The sequence below is a fragment of the Zootermopsis nevadensis genome, unplaced genomic scaffold, assembly GCF_977971745.1.
Source record: "Zootermopsis nevadensis isolate Lab colony 2312 unplaced genomic scaffold, Znev_1.0 Znev_ptg000008l, whole genome shotgun sequence".
Lineage (NCBI taxonomy): Eukaryota > Metazoa > Arthropoda > Insecta > Blattodea > Termopsidae > Zootermopsis > Zootermopsis nevadensis.
In genome coordinates, this window is record NW_028259140.1 from 16,606,586 (window position 1) to 16,627,966 (window position 21,381).

At 38.2% G+C, this 21,381-nt stretch overlaps 3 protein-coding genes across 9 annotated transcripts in view; all 3 read left to right on the forward strand.

Annotated features, from left to right (window-relative positions):
• Positions 1 to 19,971, forward strand: part of LOC147874551 (uncharacterized) — a 43,622-nt gene extending 23,651 nt beyond the window's left edge. For all 4 annotated transcript variants that reach the window (XM_087345299.1, XM_087345298.1, XM_087345297.1 and 1 more), the window contains one exon: positions 19,913 to 19,971. The gene's annotated coding sequence lies outside the window, so the exon portion shown is untranslated. The remainder of the gene's footprint in view (positions 1 to 19,912) is intronic.
• Positions 1 to 21,381, forward strand: part of LOC147874552 (uncharacterized) — a 56,175-nt gene that overhangs the window by 9,963 nt on the left and 24,831 nt on the right. The window lies entirely within an intron of this gene.
• On the forward strand, positions 1,045 to 11,294 carry LOC147874553 (uncharacterized). 4 transcript variants are annotated; one of them, XM_087345295.1, is made up of 6 exons: positions 1,045 to 1,145; positions 2,047 to 2,261; positions 2,696 to 2,815; positions 5,070 to 5,228; positions 5,923 to 6,081; positions 6,811 to 11,294. In XM_087345295.1, the coding sequence occupies exons 2-6, from the start codon at positions 2,145 to 2,147 to the stop codon at positions 7,957 to 7,959; spliced, it is 1,704 nt and encodes a 567-aa protein (XP_087201421.1). In that variant the 5' UTR covers positions 1,045 to 1,145; positions 2,047 to 2,144; the 3' UTR covers positions 7,960 to 11,294. The 4 variants fall into 4 exon arrangements, with proteins under 4 accessions (XP_087201421.1, XP_087201420.1, XP_087201422.1 ...); XM_087345294.1 differs by lacking the exon at positions 1,045 to 1,145 and adding an exon at positions 1,156 to 1,382; XM_087345296.1 differs by lacking the exon at positions 1,045 to 1,145 and adding an exon at positions 1,156 to 1,294.

Consider the following 21,381-nt stretch of genomic DNA (forward strand, 5'->3'; position numbering starts at 1 on the left):
CTCTAGATCAAAAATACATTGATATAGGATATGTCAATCTATATTATACATTATCAAAATATTATAACGATTACGATATAATCCCATTGGAGATATACATTAGATAATCAGTAACCAATATTTGAAAATTCTTCAAAGTCTTCTAGTGAATAGTAACACTCCTTAAGTGTTCATCGGTGGCGACCAATGCTTCGCTGCAAATGGATATTAAACACATTCACTCTCCCGCATTAACTCATGGTGACGACCGAGATAAGACTTTCAGGTAGTTCTCAGAAATCATTATTTGAGGGTTGTAAATGTGATGAATATCAAATTGTTGAATTTTTCAGACAATAAGACTATTCAAAAATCAGACTACTACACCTCCTCGCACTACTTCAAGGTACAAAAAATATATACACGAAAACAATCACAGAACTGCTTACCATCGGAAACGGCACATTCCCCTATTCTCATAACAGTTGGTATACATGTATGTTTACCTACCTTGAGCAATGTAATAATTGACGAAAGGGACATCTTTCACGATTTGCATGTATATAATTAGTTACAAGCAGCTGCGGTAAGATGTCGCGCGAGTTCATGTTCCCCATCTCTTTATCACACGTGATTCGTAAAATACTAATTTAAACATTGCATTGTATGGTTCTGAAAAATACAGATTGATGGTGCCCTAAATGAATGAACCTGTGAATTCATCAAAAATTAGGATGATAAAATGAAGCAGGGTAAGAAGGGTGGGACATCTAACAAGCATGAGGGAGATGGTAAATGCTCACATAATTTTGGTTGTAAAGCCTTAAGGGAAGGGGCTAGTTGGAAAACCAAGGCACAGAAGGAAGAATAATATCAACATGAATCAGTGGTAGCTATGGACTAATCACATATAGGATAGTGCGTACTGGCATGTTCGTCAACATTTGACATACCTTTGGTTTCCATAAAATTTGAGGAATTTGACTACCTGAATGACTATAAGCCTCTCAAAGACAATGCCATATGCGGTGCAAACAAGAGTCATTTTACTTGTTTATATGTTGGCAGAAATGTGTCCATTCCGTATCATTTGTTAGTTATTTTTATTAACTGCGCACTGAATTTCTGCTCAAGTTTGCTGTGATTCTTTCTTTCTTTCCTTCTGTGTATGTTTTGTATTCGGTTAATTCAATTGTGTTTAATTTATCCAACATTATTTTAAACATTTAATTTTACTTTGGAGTCTTCCTATATTTGGGATCTACATATATTTTTCCCAGTAGTTATACCCCAGGCGTCATAATCGTATTTGAAGGTGTCTTCTGTTTTTAAATGTATTTTTAAGATGTGTTTATTTTCATAATCTTTGTTGTTGAGCACGTGGGGCGAGTGATTGTGGTTGTGTACGTATAATAGGCGGTTCGAGGGTTGGATCATAGTACTTTTTTTGCCAGTAAACATTTAAAGAAGTTCACAAATTGTGTTATTTATATATTTTGAATGTGTAAAATCCATGTGAACAGTTTTATATGCACTCAGATGTTTACCAGGTTGTTGGGATGAGTTTGCCAAACACTCGTTTATATTATACAGAGGTCAAATTTAAATACAGAGTTCATTATTCTTAAATGTTCTCTGGCACAAGAAAGAGAGAAAATCCACCAAAACACGGGATGGAACCCATGACCCACAGATTACAAGTTCACAAATTTTATCCACTCTACTACTTCACAAAGGCAATAACTATAGAAAAGGAAAACTTTTAAAGCACGTATTTCGGAAACTAGGGCCTGTTGGACAGGCGAGATGGGTGTCTTTACACATCTGCTTTCCCTTGACCACATTTTCATTAAATCCCTGACCCGGTCAGATGACCTCTCCTTTTTTATTGTTATCTGTATAAAAACCTAGGGGCAATATAGTGTGGTTTCACCTATTCTAAATAATTAGCTGTGAAATGTGGACTCTCCATAATGGAAGAAAATTGTTTGATGTCAGTATATCTGTTACATTTCCCCATAATTATGATGTGATTAAACACTTTAATGTCAGTTTATTTCCTTTCAGGACCTACTAAATTTTCCAAGTTTTATCAGTTATCACAGATAAAAAGGTGTATCACTGTGATTCTTGTCAGTACTTTCATACACAACCCTCAAATCAAGATGTGTGATGAACATGTTTTACACTTGCAAAAGAATATCCAGTTTGTTACAACAAGAATTCCAGAAATTATACTGCAGAGAGTTGAAGAAATATATCCATCTCTGAATGGGACCTCGGTGAGTGTTTAAGTTTGTGTGCACAGAAATGAATGTTACAAACAATGCCAAAAGGAAGTTGTATTTTATAAGAAGCACGTGTTATTTTAAAATTGTCATCTTCTCAGTTTTACAATGTCAATTGTGCACATTAAAATGGTTTAGTGCAGCATTTCTCAACCTGTGGTACCAAAAACTAAGTAAGAAAATAAAGATAATATTAACATAAATAGGTTTTTCCAGAACGCATTTGGTTAGTGGTACAGTAAATGTGTTCAATTAGAATTAGTGGTATGCCAGCAAAAAGGGGTGAGAACCCCCGGTTTAGTGTGTTCATGTGACATCAGACGTTTATAAGTTAGAGCATGGAATATGCTTTGTAATACTGCATATGGAGTCAATGCACAAGAGATGTATCATCTCAAGTAAATGTGTTATTTATAATATTTCTGCAGAATGTTGATACAATCAAAGTAGAAAATGAGGATGCTCCAAGAGAAGAAGATTCCATTGATGTGAAAACTGAAGAGGTTTACATACCATCAGCATCTTCCATAATTAAAATGGAACCTGAGGTAAACCGTCTTATTTTTAGATGAGTTTTTATAGTTTGTGCACATCCATGCATGCGCTTATGTTTTTGCAGTACAAGTTAAAAATGTGACACCCAAAACAGAATGTTTACGGTGGTTTCATTTACATCAAAATAATATATTTACTCACAAAATAGTTAAAAAGACAACATATGTGCAGCTTGATAATTTTGTTCTGCTGTAGTTTTCTAGTGGCCCATTCCTGTCCGAACAGAAATTGCATAGTCTTAATTGAGTAACGTATGAGTTTGTATTGTCATTTGAATTTACGAAGTGGCAGCATGTGTGAGGTAAAGAGTAATACAAAATATTTCAAAGCCAGTAATAAAAGTGGGCCTGTGACAAGTATAAATATAAAAGTATTGAAATGTATTGCAGATTCAAAATAAGTTATATATTCATAATTGTAGAGACTAAATTGATATATGACATTTATAATTTGCCTGTCCAGCTTCCCATCTGCTGCTGACATTTCTAGATTCTTGGTAAAAGGGCAAAATTAATTAATTGAATTAATTAGTATCTTATATGAAATGTTCTTCTATTCAAAAATAGAGCTTGGATGAAAATGTAATGGTTTAAAGAAAAAGGTCCATATATGGGGATTAAATGCAAGATGCTTGTGTAAGAGGCTGTGTATCTTGGCATTAGAGCAGTAAGATGCAGTTGAGCAATGGAAGGTTAATGAGTTTCATAAAGGTGCACAACATGGCAACAGTTTATGTTCTGGAAATTAAGTGAAGAAGTATCATGAGATACCATTTTGTCCTGATGATTATTAGTGTAAATTTGCAGGCATGCAGTGTTGTAATTCTGAAGTCCTGAAATTATGATATCAGAAGTTTGCAAGTTTCAGTCTAGAACCTGCCACTGTAAATACTCTCTCCTGTTTTGTGTGTGTGTGTTTGGTGCACAAGAAATGTGCCATCTAAGAGAATTATGTTTAATTCATAATTTTACAGCAGGAAATTGATATGATCAAAGTAGAAAATAATATGGATGTTCTGAGTGAAGAAGATCCCATTGGTATCAAAACTGACAAGGTTTACATACCACCAACGTTTTCCATAAAAAAGGATGAATCAGAAGTACGAGGTGCGATCAGAAAGTTTCCAGACTGTGTCAATAGAGGGCGAACCGGATGTAGTACGAGCTTCTGCCGCTGGGGGGTGCGGCCTACATTCATAGTGAATCAGTGTGCCAGCCGGCATCATCGAATTAGCATTTCTTTCTTAGTTACGGGCGTTTTGGAAGTGCATTAGACCGACCCTCCTGCGATTTCGGAATGGCGGATTTTCATGAACAGAGTGTGCATCAAATTTTGCCAAAGACTCGCCAAAACGGCTACGGAAACCTATGAAATGCTAAAGCAAGCATTTGGGGAGTCCGCAATGGGTCGTGCACAAACTTTTGTGTGGCATTCACGTTTTAAAAGTGGCCGAACCTCTATCAATGATGACGAGCGTTCTGGACGACCATCTTCGAGCACAACACCCGAAAATGTTACAAAGATTCGGCAGGCCATTCACGAAGATCGACGTCGTACCATCAACGACTTGTGTGACATTTTTGGGATAGGCTATGGGACCTGTCAGCTGATTCTAAAGGAAGAACTCCACATACGACGCATCATGACAACGCGCCAGCGCACACCGCCCTCAAAGTTCGGCAGTTTTTGGCCTCAAACACCATGGCCGTCATCCCGCACCCTCCTTATTCGCCGTGTGACTTCTTCCTCTTCCCAAAGATGAAAATTCAGCTAAAGAGAAGGAGATTTGAGACGATAGAAGAGATTCAGGCAGAATCGCAGATGGTGCTTGACAGGCTGACAAAGAAAGATTTCCAGGGATGCTTCCAGGCTTGGCAGCGGCGCTGGGATCATTGTGTTCACTCCCAGGGGAACTACTTCGAGGGTGATGGATGAATTTAATATCTGAGATAAGTGTACGGGTTTTTATAGGCGCAGTCTTGAAACTTTCTGATCGCACCTCGTAAGCGTAGCTGTCAGCTTTCATTTGCATGAAATTGTTACAAAGAAACAACGTTTCTTCAGCTTAATAATGTTGCAGTTTTGTGCTCTGAACTGGATCACATTGCATGGTTCGAAGTGAATAGTCTATTCATTATCTTCACCTACTACGTGATAACAATCGGACATAGTTGTAAAGAATGTCTATTCCATTTCATGTAATGAGAGGGAATAGCATTGACTGATTCATGTGTGGTGGTTCTACAGAACTGCACGGATTCACTGAAAGATGTACCTGGTTCAGATAGTGAGACATGTCACGATGGAAATCAGGTTGTCCGTGTAAAGACAGAGGATGTCACAGATATAGAAGAGGAAGTGTACCCTGTGCTAATAGCATGTCCAGTAATAAAGGCTGAACCTGAGGTATGTTTATATAATAGATATATTTTGAAGTTTCATTTTTACTTACCAGCATCTTAAAGCCAGGTCTACACTGACGCTTACTGCCACAACATAACAGCATATCGTTATACGGAACGCAAAAATGTGGACCCAAGTTTGTGGTCCAAATGTTTAACACAGTAATGTCAATGAAATTGGGCCCAACGCATTGCGTGGCTCAGGTGGTGCGGACACTTCAGACGCCCATCATGAGAACGGCACCGAATAGTCAGGTGTCTGGGAAACCGAACGTAGTCATTGATTGTATATAGTACTAACTAGATGGCTAACCGAACCCGAAGGTTCATCACCGAATTAACCAAAGCCCTCCACCGGACCCTGTCCTGGGCCAACAAAATCCAGTCTTCTTCAACTCCTGTCTCCCATAGATCCCGCCTGAGATTATCCTCCCATCTACGTCTCGGTCTCCCCTTCGGTCACTTCCCCTCAGGCTTCCCAACCAATACCCGGCGCACACCTATTGTTTCTTCAGCTTAATAATGTTGCAGTTTTGTGCTCTGAACTGGATCACATTGCATGGTTCGAAGTGAATAGTCTATTCATTATCTTCACCTACTACGTGAAAACAATCGGACATAGTTGTAAAGAATGTCTATTCCATTTCATGTAATGAGAGGGAATAGCATTGACTGATTCATGTGTGGTGGTTCTACAGAACTGCACGGATTCACTGAAAGATGTACCTGGTTCAGATAGTGAGACATGTCACGATGGAAATCAGGTTGTCCGTGTAAAGACAGAGGATGTCACAGATATAGAAGAGGAAGTGTACCCTGTGCTAATAGCATGTGCAGTAATAAAGGCTGAACCTGAGGTATGTTTATATAATAGAACTGTGATAAAAAGTTGTTTGTATATCGGATATCTGTATTAAACAACGTGGTATGGAAAGAAGGGCCAGAAAAGAAATTTGACTGTCATCAGTAGTCTGAACTAGCATATTTACCACATTTTGCTATCTCGGTGAGAAAAGAAATATGTTCACCACCAAGGTCAGGTGCAGACCTCATACAGAATTACAACTAAATTAACTGATGCCCCAGCACTCAAGGTCTGAGTATGGTATCAAATTAAAGATGTTTCAAGTTCCATGGGCCCCACAACACGTGTATAGTCCGCGACAGTAATCTTGTGACTTGCGGGGCGAGGAAGTGGGGTGAAGGACGAAATACAGCGTCTGTCTTTAACCTTTGCTTGCGGATGAACGTATAAATTCGTGAGGCATTTAATGCTTCAGACTTCCTGCATTCCTTGCAAATACCAAGATTACAGTCGCGTACTGTACATACTTCACTGAACAAACAGTTGAGACTAATATTGGCAGTTTATGATTTTTGTAGCATTTGTAGTACATCTTCCGATAAATTCTGGTTGTGTGATGGGATTTGGTAAAGGACAATTCTAATAATGTAATAGCAGTTGACATCATGTACGCCTTGCTTTCAAAGTCATTCTTATTTATTCATAGTCTATTTAACAACACTTTCTATTAGCATCAAGTCAGTCTTCTTCTTATTATTTTTATCATAATTTTCTTTAACAGAGTCCTGTGAATGAACATCAGCTTAAACATGACGGGCGTTCATTTTCCTGTAATGTGTGCAACAAATCATTCAGTCTGAGTAGTCGTCTGAAGAGACATCAACGCATACACAGTGGGGAGCGGCCTTATTCCTGTGATGTATGCAATACATCATTTAGTCTAAAGTGTCTTTTGAAGATTCATCAAAGCATACACAGTGGTGAGGGTCCTTATACCTGTGATGTGTGCAATAAATCATTTAGTGCTGGGGGACAGCTGAAAACACATCTGCGCATACATAGTGGAGACCGTCCATTTGCATGTGATGCGTGTAATAAATCATTCAGTCAGAAGGGTCATTTGAAGAAACATCAACGCATACATAGTGAAGAAGGCTCCTATGTCTGTGAAGTGTGTAATAAATCATTTGGGCGGAGGAGTGTTCTGAAGAGACATCAACACATACACAGTGGTGAGCGTCCTTATACCTGTGATGTGTGCAATAAATCATTCAGTGAAGGGGGACACCTGAAAACACATCTGCGCATACATAGTGAAGAAGGCCCCAATGTCTGTGAAGTGTGTAATAAATCATTTCGGCTGAGGAGTGATCTGAAGAGACATCAACACATACATAGTGAAGAAGGCCCCTATGTCTGTGAAGTGTGTAATACATCATTTGGGCGGAGGAGTGATCTGAAGAGACATCAACACATACACAGTGGTGAGCGGCCATATTCCTGTGAAGTGTGTAATAAATCATTTGGGCGGAGGAGTGATCTGAAGAGACATCAACACACACACAGTGGTGAGCGGCCATATTCCTGTGAAGTGTGTAATAAATCATTTGGGCAGAGGAGTGTTCTGAAGAGACATCAACACATACATAGTGAAGAAGGCCCCCATGTCTGTGAAGTGTGTAATAAATCATTTGGGCGGAGGAGTGTTCTGAAGAGACATCAACTCATACATAGTGAAGAAGGCCCCTATGTCTGTGAAGTGTGTAATAAATCATTTGGGCGGAGGAGTGTTCTGAAGAGACATCAACACATACATAGTGAAGAAGGCCCCTATGTCTGTGACGTGTGTAATAAATCATTTGGGCGGAGAAGTTATCTGAAGAAACATCTCAACAGGCATGGTGAGGAGCACCCAAATCCTGTGATATAATTAATAATTCAATTGGAGTAGTTGTCCGAAGAGACGTTAAAGCATCATGATCTGAATAATCATCGGTGAATGTACGAGGGTCGCTCATTAAGTAATGCCCCACATTTTTTTCCTCAGAACATATTTATTCAAGATGGCTCAAATTTAGTGACAATATAAATCAATGTTTCCTTTACACATACTATTTTTCCACATAGTCCCCATCAACTTGTACGGTTTTACGCCAGCGTGGAACAAGTGCATGCATGCCTTGCCGGTACCAGCTCTTGTCCTGTGCACGTAGCCATGTCCTCACTGCTTGAATCACGCTCTCGTCATCTTCAAATCTTGTTCCGCGGATAGCATCTTTAAGTGGCCCAAAGAGATGGAAGTCGGAGGGTGCCAGATCTGGACTATAGGGTGGATGGGGTAGCACCGTCCAACCCAATTTGGTGATTTCTTCCCGGGTTCTCAGACTTGTGTGAGGGCGTGCATTGTCGTGCAGGAGCAAAATTTCTGCTGGATGCTTGTGAGGCCGAACTCGTCGAAAACGCTTCTTGAGGGTTTTCAGGGTCCTGATGTACGCGTCTGAATTGATGGTCGCACCTCTTGGCATCACATCCACAAGAATGACCCCATCACTGTCCCAAAAGACAGTCATCATGACTTTTCCGGCGGAGGGAGTTGTCTTGAATTTCTTCTTTCTCGGTGATTGAGGATGATGCCACTCCATTGACTGCCTTTTTGTCTCTGGCTCAAAGTGGTGTATCCAGGTTTCGTCACCTGTAATGATCCGGGACAGAAAGACCTCTCCCTCAGCATCAAAACGCTCCAACAATTCAGAAGAAATCGTTTTCCTTTGAATCCTGTGGTCTGCTGTGAGACTTCGTGGAACCCATCTTGCGCACACCTTCGAATATGCGAGAGCCTGGATAATTGCAATCACACTTCCATTGCTGACTGAAAGCTGTTGGGCCAATTGTAGAGTTGTGATGCGCCGATCCGCACGAATAATGGCATCCGCGCGGTTCAACATGTCTGGAGTGGTGGCTGTGGCAGGACGCCCAGAGCGCGGCAGATCACGGAGCTCGGTTTCTTCACTTCCTGAAGCTTTAACTCTCTTAGCCCAGCGACCAACGGTGCTCCTATCGACTGCACAGCTTCCATACACAGCACACAAACGTTTATGAATGTTCACCACCGTTTCTTTTTCAGCAACAAGGAATTCAATTACAGCTCGTTGCTTGTAACGAGAGTCGTTCACAGACGCCATTTTAACAGTTCACTACAGCTCCGCTATCGGTTGGAATCATTTGAAACTCCGTACACGAACGCGGGAAACATCAAATCTCAAGCATGTAAAAGTACACTTTTCTATCTTCATTATTGGCTGAGAAAAAAAATGTGGGGCATTACTTAATGAGCGACCCTCGTATAGTATGTGGTGTGAATGGAGAAATGTGTTGCAGCAAAGAAGAAGGGTTTGGTTAAAAAACTAGTGAAACTGAAGTGATTTAAGGATTCCAGCAAGACTTACATTAGTTTTTATGAACATACTTGTGTAAAAATAGATTTCTTGAGTTTAGATGATTTTTTTACAGAAAAAGTATTTTATATTTTGAATTTTAGAAGTAGATAATTATTGATCATTCAGTCACTTCGGTTATGGCCGAGACTCATTTGTTCATTTGGTTAATGGCTGATCAGTATGTTAGTTATAAAAGGCTTCACCATTTCAGTCTCCCGAGTTATGTGTAGAAAGAAGGAATTGGAAGTATGTGGCATCTCGTGTCTGACCAGCCACTGACCAAAAATAAGAGATTTTTTAGCCTGAATCCAGTGACCAGGTTCCTATTCAACATTGTTCTTTTTTTACATTAAAATGGAAAATATTTTACTTGGTAATGAATCAACAAAATTAAATAAGTCATAATCACTCTTCATTATGTTTTGCCCAACTTGTGTTAATTCTATTCAGATTTGCAGAGCTATTCAGTTTCACAAATTATTTTAAAGAATTTAATTTTGTGTGATGTCCACTGTGTATATATTGGTGTGGTCATAACTCCTGTCTAAAAAATTCAATGGGAAGACTGACCACCTCGCCTTTTTCGTCTTCACTCTCTTTTTACCTTATTATGAGGAAGACTGTGGCAGTGAAGTTGTTTCTGGTTTGTAGGAAATATCACTTCATGAGATTAAAGTAAAATGTGCTGAAATCTCATCAATTGTGTTGCACGAACATAATTCGTATCATGAGATACAATTGTCCACCGAGTAATAAAAGTTGTAGTCAGAAATACTATTTAAATTACAAAGACAGTCATAAAGCTTAATTTAAAACCACGCACACAACATATTGAACAGACGGAAGCCTGAGACGTGAATATATAACAGTCATCAAAAGAAACACTGACAACTTTCATTATAGTTACTGTATGTAACTTGTATATATTTCATAATTATGTATTTTTATTAGTTATTCCTCAATATTAGATCAGAAACTGAAACATGTACCCTGTTTTAAATATTCATAAATATCTGAGCATACATTTTATATTTCACCCTCTGGTCCATCCTACATTCCATCCAAATGTCTTCACGTCAAAAGAGCTGCAGGGGTGGCAACTCTATTGTGACATAACCCTTTGAATCTCAGAGGCCAGTGCCTAATTAGGTAATATAATGAGAAAGAGTTTTGGCGAAGCTATTGTCAGTTCCAAAAGATGTCAGACTGCTGTTCCAACAGTGGTACATGTACAGCAAAGTCCTGTATCTGCATTGCAGAGTGGTTTTTGGAACATACCATCTTCTTGTTATTGTATGTGTGGTGACTTCTGGTTTTCTGTTCATTTCGTTCACCTGTTTTCCCTCCAGTCACAACAACCTTAGTGCACATTCCCAGTTTCACTGTAAATTTATTCAAGATTCCCATTCATATGTCAAATATTTGATGTCTTCAGTGTTTCGACATCAGCAATTACTGTGCAAGTCCCTATAACCTTCATCACATGCATGTCACTTTGATGATGTTCACATGGCTGAAGTACACTTCTGCCATTACAATAATTTCATACAAACAGAATACAATTGAGACACGCCATAATATAGTCAATCAAAATATACTCTGCCACATTTCTTGATTGGCGTTATGGAACAAAAATTAATTTCAACTGTGTCCAGTTTGAATGAATGAATCTTATATACGAAGTGTTCCACTATTCAAAAATAGAGCTTGGATGAAAATGTAATGGTTTAAAGAAAAAGGTCCATATATGGGGATTTAATGCAAGATGCTTGTGTAAGAGGCTGTGTATCTTGGAATTAGAGCAGTAAGATGCAGTTGAGCAATGGAAGGTTAATGAGTTTCATTAAGGTGCACAACATAGCAACAGTTTATGTTCTGGAAATTAAGTGAAGAATTATCATGAGCTACCATTTTGTCCTGAAACTAATTAGTATAAATTTGCAGGCATGCAGTGTTGTAATTCTGAAGTATTGAAATTATGATATCAGAAGTTTGCAAGTTTCAGTCTGGAACCTGCCACTGTAAATACTCTCTCCTGTTTTGTGTGTGTGTGTTTGGTGCACAAGAAATGTGCCATCTAAGAGAATTATGTTTAATTCATAATTTTACAGCAGGAAATTGATATGATCGAAGTAGAAAATAATATGGATGTTCTGAGTGAAGAAGATCCCATTGGTATCAAAACTGATGAGTTTTACATACCATCAACATTTTCCAAAATAAAGGATGAACCAGAAGTAAGCGTAGCTGTCAGCTTTCATTTGCATGAAATTGTTACAAAGAAACAACGTTTCTTCAGCTTAATAATGTTGCAGTTTTGTGCTCTGAACTGGATCACATTGCATGGTTCGAAGTGAATAGTCTATTCATTATCTTCACCTACTAAGTGATAACAATCGGACATAGTTGTAAAGAATGTCTGTTCCATTTCATGTAATGAGAGGGAATAGCATTGACTGATACGTGTGTGGTGGTTCTACAGAACTGCACAGATTCACCGAAAGATGTACCTGGTTCAGATAGTGAGACATGTCACGATGGAAATCAGGTCGTCAGTATGAAGACTGAGGATATCACAGATATAGAAGTTGAGGAACACCCTGTGCCAGTAACAAGCCCATTAACACAGCTTGAACGGGAGGTATGGCTTATTTTCACTGCTGAGCACATTTTACAAATACACAACGTCACTTTTGTAGGATCTGAGTTTTTCACAGCAGTGAGTCTGATGATGACTGTTTTCTGCGACGTAGCACCGTGTAGTCTGGTAGAAGTTTACCAGTGTTTCAGAGGTCCTTGCTGCCTCCGTCGTCAGGGCGATGAGTTGGTAAACTTCTGTGAGATTACACGGTGCTACAACTCAAAAGACGGCCATCTTCAAACACACTATTGAGTTTTCATCTGTTGTTCTGTCTGTCCATCCAGAGGAAATGACCCACTTCTGGTGAATGGATTTTGAAGAGTGCTTTCCAAAATGTATTCAGTGGATTATGTTTTGTTGCACATTGCTTATAGAGTACTAGTTTTAATCAGTCTTTAATGTAGAAAAGTAATGAAATTTTGAGTAGATTATGAAATGTTTTAAACAGTGTTATAACCACAGAAACATTGTGTTTCTTCATTCCCTCCTTTATCCCTTTGAAACCAAAGCTCATCTGAATAATTTTTAAGAATTCAGTCCGTACCACAAAGAACATTACAAAGATCAGCTGGTTAATGCCATTTAAGGAAATAATTGCTGTTTGAACTGAGAATCATACAAACAACACAAATGCAACATGCACTGTTATGTGGCGCAGGAAGTTACCATTGGGCTTTAAAGGGTTAAGCATTGTTTTGATAGCACATCCTGCCACTGAACATAGTTTTCAGGACAGTAGACTGATCGGCACCCATTTCTTCAATACCTGTTGGAAATCTTGGGTGTGCAGAAGACTAACATCTGTAAGTATAATAATGACAACCAGAAGATGGGAACAGAACCAATACTCAAAACATTGTTTATATCAAATATAATTCAGACAATAGACAATTTCCAGATTGTATCATCAGTCTGCTACTGTCACCATTGTTTAGAGAATCATCAGTGGTCCTGTTATAGACCCTAACAGTAATGATAACTCTATCCTGCTGTGTAGGTACAGAGTGTAACAAAGTTATGAAGGAAATGAAGTTCGATCTGCCAACATTCATAGATTCTGAAAATGGTTCTGCAGTGAGTGACAGTGATATTAGGGTAAGCTGAGTTACCAGACTGCACTTACAGTGAATCTTGCCTAGGATGATGAACCTTTTTATTTTAGTCTTTCCACTGGAATGAGGACTGTCTTGTCTGTATGAGGTAGCCCTCTAGTGGCCTTTCCATCAACTTTGAGTTACAACTGACCAGATGTTCAATCCTTTAATGGTCCTGTAATTTCCTCTTTTCATGTTCCTTTTATCTTCTCTCTTTCGATGGCTTGACATTCCTTTGCCTGGTCCTGGTGGACCATGTTACAGGATGGGGTTGTTAATGGTTGCGTTGCTGCAAGCAGCCTCTTTGTGGGTGGCTGGCGTGGAGTGACACCATCATATATTGTGGTGGGGGGGGGGGTGTCTACATAACTGGGATTAAAGTTATGATGTAATATACATTAACAGTTTTTGCTAGGAGGCCTTTATTGTAATTTTGTATAGTGGAGGTATATTGAAGGGAGGAATTTTTTCCAAGTTGTTTGCATCATGTTTCAGTTGCAAATCTGTGTAACTGTATTTATTTTGGTTTTTCCTGATAATTGTTGTCGTTGGTCTACTGCGAGCCGTAGTTGCGTTGTCTGTGGCTGTGAACTTTAACGGTGCGTGGGCTAAGTACTCAATGATGATCTCTTGAGGTTGAAGCACGTTTGGGATTAGTGTCCCTTCAAGTGTAAACAGTTTTGTTTGTATGTATTATTTTATATTTCAATACACTGCGTGGTATACAAGGTTTTAAGACTCTGAAATGCTGGTGAACTTCTACCAGACTATGCAGCAAAACATCTGAGAAGGCAGTAATATTTATTTAAGCTGATTTTGTGAAAATATATTAACAAGAGTAGCAACACTATATGCTGTTGGTCAAAATCCATCAAGACAGCTGCATAACCTCACTTCTTGATACTTAAGTTCCCACACACAAATTAATTAACTTCTTGTGTGCCTGCATGCACAGGGTAATCAGTTTCCAGTTTTTCTAATAAATTCTGACTGGGTCAGGAGAACTTCAGTTTGGACATTATGGTATGGAATGAGAATCTGGGAAAATGTGGCAAAAGTGGCAAAAGTGGCATTTGCAGTCTTGCATGCATTAGAGACACAATGTCCCTGAACCTTGTTCCTACCAAGCTGTCATTCAGTTGGAAGAGTAAACTGAGAACACATCAAAGCATACACAGTGGAGAACGTCTGTATTCCTGTGATGTGTGTAATAAATCATTCAATAAGAGATGTAATCTGAAGGGACAGCGCATACATAGTGGAGAGCATCCATTTGCATGCAATGTGTGTAATAAGTCAGTCATAGGAAGAGTCTGAAGGCACATTATCATATACATAGTGGAGATTATCCATTTGTCTGTGATGTATGTAATAAATCATTCAGTAGAAAATGGGACCTGAAGACACAGAGCCATATATATTGACGAATGTCCGTATCTGATATGCGTAATAAATCATTCAGTTGAAGGAGTCATCTGAAGAGACATCAAAGTATATATCATTGACTGTCCTTATGTGTGATGAATGATCAGTGCATATGTAGTACATAGTATCCTTAATCCTTTGATATGTTTAATATATCTTTATGTTGTTAGACACTGACATAATCGCATAATACACAGTGGAGAGCATCCTCAATCCTATGACATGTAAGATATTTTCCTGCCCTGAGATTCTGAATAAATGTCAACTCGTGCAGAGAATATGTTCTGATACTGGAGTAACATGTCACCTGTTCACACAAAACAGAAGATATATTTGTAAAAAGAATGACAGAAATAAACAGCTTTAAGGGTTTCAGTGAAAGTTGTGTAAGTTCTTTAGAGCATACTTATGTATAAAACTAATGTATTCATTTCAGCTTATTTGGCCTGCTCTTCCAATCCTCTTTGTCTACTAAATATGAGTAGTTAGTTTAGTCCAGGAATCTTCAAATGATGTTTCATTTCATTTTATCCTCAGCAGCAACATTTGTATATAGGCTAAGTGAGTATTTCTTTCGTGACTTTTTAATTTCTGTATTCAGGATGATAGTTAATAGCAGCAAGTGGTATTGTGTGCCTTACTGAAGGAGTCAGTAATTGGAAACTTAAAACGGTCGTCTTATATCGCAAGGATTAAAAGATGTTACACACGATGGGGGAAGTTTTATAGGTCACATAACAGTGACAGGCACATTCCTGTTTCAAAAGAATTTGTTAATTTCATTCTGATATACTAGTATTATACTTTGCAAGATTTCAGGTTCTCATGGCATGAAGTATGAAGATGGCTGTTTTGTGTGTTGTTGCAGCAATTAGTATGGCAGAAGTTTATGGACATTTCAGAGGTACAGCTAGCACCTCTGAAATATTAGAGAACTTCTTCCAGACTGCCAGCTGCAACAAGTTAGAAGACAGCCATCTTTAGTTTTATACATATCGCCTGTTGCTATAAACCAAACCGAAGTTGTTATACTTGGAGTTTGTAAATGTATAAATAAAATGATTATGCTAGCCTGTAAACACCTGAATTTCACACAGTGATTGTCTTTCAACTGATGATTTCGAATATCTGCTGGACCCCTTTCGCTCATAAAACGAAGCACAACATCCCCTCCATTAAATGGGCTGCAGTTACTTTGCGAATTACTTGGGGGTGGAGGGTTTTGGTAAACATCATAATCTTAGTAATAAAACAGCAGCTGACATAATTTAACCCTCTTCTTCTTCTTCTTCTTCTTCTTCTTCGTACTATGTTTGTCCTGATATTTTTCTCTTTTCCTTAACACAGTCCTCTGAGTGAACACCGACTTTCACATGGTGAGGGGCATCAATATTACTGTGACGTGTGCAATAAATAATTCAATCGAAGAACCTGAAGATTCATCAACGCATACACAGTGGAGAGGTTCCATATACGAGGTGCGATCAGAAAGATTCCAGACTGCACCTATAAAAACCCGTACACTTATCTCAGGTATTAATTCGTCCATCACCCTCGAAGTAGTTCCCCTGGGAGTGAACACAACGATCCCAGCGCCGCTGCCAAGCCTGGAAGCATCCCTGGAAATCTTTCTTTGTCAGCCTGTCAAGCACCATCTGCGATTCTGCCTGAATCTCTTCTATCGTCTCAAATCTCCTTCCCTTTAGCTGAATTTTCATCTGTGGGAAGAGGAAACCTTAAAAAGGAAGTTGGGGTCGGTTCTTGCAAGATCTTTGAGCTCCTGACAAACGAGAAGTCGATTCTGCTTCTGGTCCTCAGACAGGAGCCTTGGCACAAACTTGGCTGCGATGCGTCGCATGTGGAGTTCTTCCTTTAGAATCAGCTGACAGGCCCCATACCCTATCCCAACAATGTCGCACAAGTCGTTGATGGTACGACGTCGATCTTCGTGAATGGCCTGCCGAATCTTCGTAACATTTTCGGGCGTTGTGCTCGAAGATGGTCGTCCAGAACGCTCGTCATCATCGACAGAGGTTCGGCTATTTTTAAAACGTGAATGCCACACAAAAGTTTGTGCACGACCCATTGCGGACTCCCCAAATGCTTGCTTTAGCATTTCATAGGTTTCCGTAGCCGTTTTGGCGAGTCTTTGGCAAAATTTGAAAATCCCCCATTCCGAAATCGCAGGAGGGTCGGTGTAATGCACTACCAAAACGCCCGTAACTAAGAAACAAATGCTAATTCGATGATGCCGGCTGGCACACTGATTCACTATGAATGTAGGCCGCACCCCCTAGCGGCAGAAGCTCGTCCTACTTCCGGTTCGCCCTCTATTGACACAGTCTTGAAACGTTCTGATCGCACCTCGTATTGCAAGTCAGTGTATTATTTAAAGAGCCTCTTTCTCTATTTACAAATTTCCACAATACTCTAGGAGTGTTATTTGCACTAGTTATAATGTGCTGGATGTAGTTTGCTTTTGCATTTTTTATTACTACATTGTATTCCTTTTTATATACTTTATACTTGTCTCTATGTCCCTGAATCTTACTTTGCATTTAAGATCATATAAGTTTTTTAATTTTGTTCTTGCTGTAGTAACATCATTATTTATCCAAGGAACATTTAAGCACTTACAATATTTCTTCTAACTTTTGGACAGGCTATATTAAAATTATAGTTAAAAATACTAGAGAAAGAATCCCAATTTTTCTCTACATCATTATTCCAGAACACTTCAGTCCAAGTTTCATTTTGTATTAAAGAGCAAAGGCCTAATACATTGGCTTCTGATACATTGCTGGCCTCTCTATAGTATCTAATTTGTTGTGGTATAGTCATATTAATAGTTATACATTGAGCATAGTGATCTGAAAGTAGGCTGTTTATTACATCAGTGGAATAGCAGTGTGAAGGCATGTTATTAATGATTTGGTCTATAATTGTTGCCATACTCTCAGTTACTCGAGTGGGTATATTTATTGTCATAGTCAGATTAAAAGCATTTATAACATTAGTAACTGTTTGTGGTCACACCCATCTTCTTGAGTATTTATGTTAAAATCACCTACTATTTTAATATAACAATCTTTCTGTACTAATTGTTCAAGAATACCTATTAACGAAAACGAAGGTACATAATTTACCCAAGCCGCGAAACCTTACGCAGATTAATTCCCCGAACGATAATTATATGTGACTTGAACGTGACCACGGGAATGGTGTCCTCTATCGTAGCCACATCCCTTAATCCAACGCTTCTTGTCGGTTATCTGGCGGCCCTTCTCGGTATCATGAGTCTTTCTTGTATTGTGATAATATTGTTTACAAGTGTAAGACTGTATTCTTTTCAACCATGGATTACAGGAGTAGTGTGAACAAGGAAAGATAGCTTCAGCCTGTAATGCTTATGAGTTGCTACATTCCTTGCAAGTCTAAGATTACAGTCGCCAACTAGACCCTTGGTTTCTGTTCGTTACAATCGTGCTCCTGCCAAGCGAAAGGCGTGTAGTGTGGCGGTACAGTTACCTAGCGCAGTGTTGGATTGAAATTAGTGGGGAAAAAAGAAAACCTTGCTCATCTTTCTGCTTTTATGAAAGTAGAATAGAAAGAGAAATAGAATAGAAATATAACTGTGACTCTTACACTGTGCATTATAGACGAAGGCAGTCATTTGTAATCGACGCCATTGCTAAAATTTGTCAAATATATGCGTGAATTAACAGTGGGAGGATCAGCGTAATGTGAATAAATTAATTTGGTTTTCTGTGTGTTGTTCGAAACTCAATAAGTTAATTCTACTGTTTCTGAAAGTATTATAGTTTTAATTTCAAGTACAAGTTTGATATCAGAGACTCATCTTTATGCTAAAGTAAAAAGTAAGTACAAGATGGAATTATAACCTTCATGTGCCAAACACTAATCTCAGTAAATATCAACAAGAAGTTTACTGTACTGTAATTAAGCTATGCAGAAATCTTCCTCCCATTATATAAAGTCCGGATTACGATATAAAGAAAGTTAAGCAAGCAAGCATTAACGAGTTTCCTATCTCACTCGTACTCCATTGAATAATTTACCAAAAATTCTCAGCTATTATAAATATATGTAAGCATTAGAGGCCATGCTTCCATGTGTATTTTTGCTGTAAAACTGTAGTTGACTGAATCACTGTCATAACTATGTAATTTATATTTGTATTAGAAACAAGTATTGTATTTGTTCTGTAATATGTTCTAAATCTGCAGCTTAGGCCTATGAAGGATCTATGGAATATAAATAAATTCTGTTGACTTGTGTTATGACCATAATAGTACAGGTTATTAAAAACGTTCTTGATGACATTTTCACGACTGTGAAAACTTCAAATGTCATATGGTTTCAGAGTGTTTGAGAACAAACTCCTGAGGAAAAAATTGTCACATGTCGGATGGTAACAGGAGGGTGGAGCAAATTGCATAGTGTAGAACTTTATATTATTATAATATTTTATTTGGATATTATTAATTGTCTATCACCATATTTTATTCAGTTCATGAAATGTTCTTCTTCTTCTTCTGTAGCACTACGGCCCTTTCAGTGTAGCCTTGGCTTCTCTTGTGATCGATGCCCAGTCTTTGCTATTCTGAGCTTTTCTTCTCCAGCCTCTTACGATCGGACTCCACGTCTTCGATCCACTGGGGTTTCGGTCTTCCTTTCTTTAATTTGCCAGGAGGTTTACTATTGATGATCATCTTACATCCTCTATCATCACTCATTCGGAGTATATGTCCAAGCCCTTCTATCCTCCTTGCCTTTATTACAGCTACAATATCTGAGCTTTTGAACAGCTTCTTCAGCTCAATATTCATTCTAATTCTCCATAGGCCATTGTCACATATTGGACCAAAACTATCTCTTTTACTGTTTCCACGTTTTGACACGAAAGTGTCAGGAGCAAGTGCCTTTGGAGTGTGTGATGTTACTAATCTTATTATTCTGCAGTTTGGTCGCCTTAGATCATATTTGCTGTCACTTCTCATTGTGATATTGTAAACTTTTGAGCATTCGTTTTCAGGCATGATCTTTCTGATATGTCACATATTTTAATAAACTATGTCTTTTTTTCCCTCATCCATTAGACATGTCAGTCTCTGTTGTATTATTAAAGAAGTCCGATAAGTGGTGGTCTAGGGTCAAGTTATTGAAGTTGCAGTATGTCTGAATGAAGGGTGAATGCCTATCAGAAATAAATCAATTTTACCATTGAACTTTGTATCTTCATGTAATCAGTATGTTTCCTTTCAGAACATGGAGAGATATTCCAGGTTAACAAGAGTACCACGAATTATACTGCAGAGATGTGATGCAATTCCATCTCTGAAGGAGACCTCGGTGAGTGTTTATGTATGAAAATTAATGTAATTGATCAACTTATTCACTGAACTGTCTTCTGTGTTGTAGCACTGTGTAGTCTCGTAGAAGTGTACTGACATTTCAGAGGACTTGCTACATCCATTATCAGGGCGATGATGATAGAGGAAGCTAGTATATCTGAAACATTAGTAAACTTCTACCAGACTGGATTGCACTACAGCCCAGAAGACAGTCGTGTAAATACTCGTAGCTATGAGAACTTTAAAAACTCTAACTCACTCACAGAATTAATTATTTTTTGGGAAGAATGTGTTATTTTTTAATTTCTGTCTCTTCAAGTCTACAGGAATATTTGTACATTAGATGGGTTTAGTGTATTCATATTGTGAATTTCAAGTAATATATTTCAGTGAGATTGAGTAAGCCCTTATAACTTTCATCTCATGCATGTGTCACTCTGCTGATGTTCACATAATCATAGTTTAATAAGTTTTCCATTACAATAGGTGAAACTAACTCATAGGAACGTTAAGAAATTCAACATTGTAATTATTAAGTAGAGTTTGTCACATTTCTCAATGATGCAGAACAGGACAAAACTACTTTGAACTGTGTCCAGTTGAAACGAATTAGTATCATAAAATGCTTAATTGACCAACCATGAAGCTTACTTAAGAAATGTAACTCTTAAAGAGTTGTGTATGTGGGGTACTTTCTTAACAGGCTATGTTCTTTGCCTTTACTGCAGTAAGATCTTTTCAATTTCTTGTTCCAGCAACACAAGGTTAGTGAGGTTTCTTGCAGCGCACAATATTTTTAAAATTTCTCATAATTCAGAATTTTTAATATGAGAAATAATAGTGAGATGGAATTTAACCTGAAAAGACTTGATGTTAGTTTGAGAGAATTCCGTATTATATTTTTGAAGCCTTGCATTTAACATAATTTTAACTATTGCAGCGTGGAATCTGCTTTGCTGCATGTCTTTAGAGCTTGTGAACTGTATTATCTGAAATCATTATGTTTAATTGATAATTTTACTGCAGAATGTTGACATAATCAAAACAGAAGATGTTGGTGAAGATGATTCCATTGTCATGATACCTGATGAGTTTTACGTACCATCCACAGTAAAGACCGAACCCAAGGTAAACTTTGTTTTCAGCTGATTTTTGTGATTCTTATTTGCATATGCACTTACATGCATGTATGTGCTTGCATTCTTACAGTATAAGTCAGTCTTAATATGACATCCAGTTTTGAGAGTATGCAATGCTCATTTGCATGCAGTAGATATAAAGAAACAACATTTTTGCAGCTTAATAAATTTGATCTCTTATGCTCCTGTAGTCAAGAAATCATCAGTACTGGATCACATTGCATAGCCTAAATTGAATTGT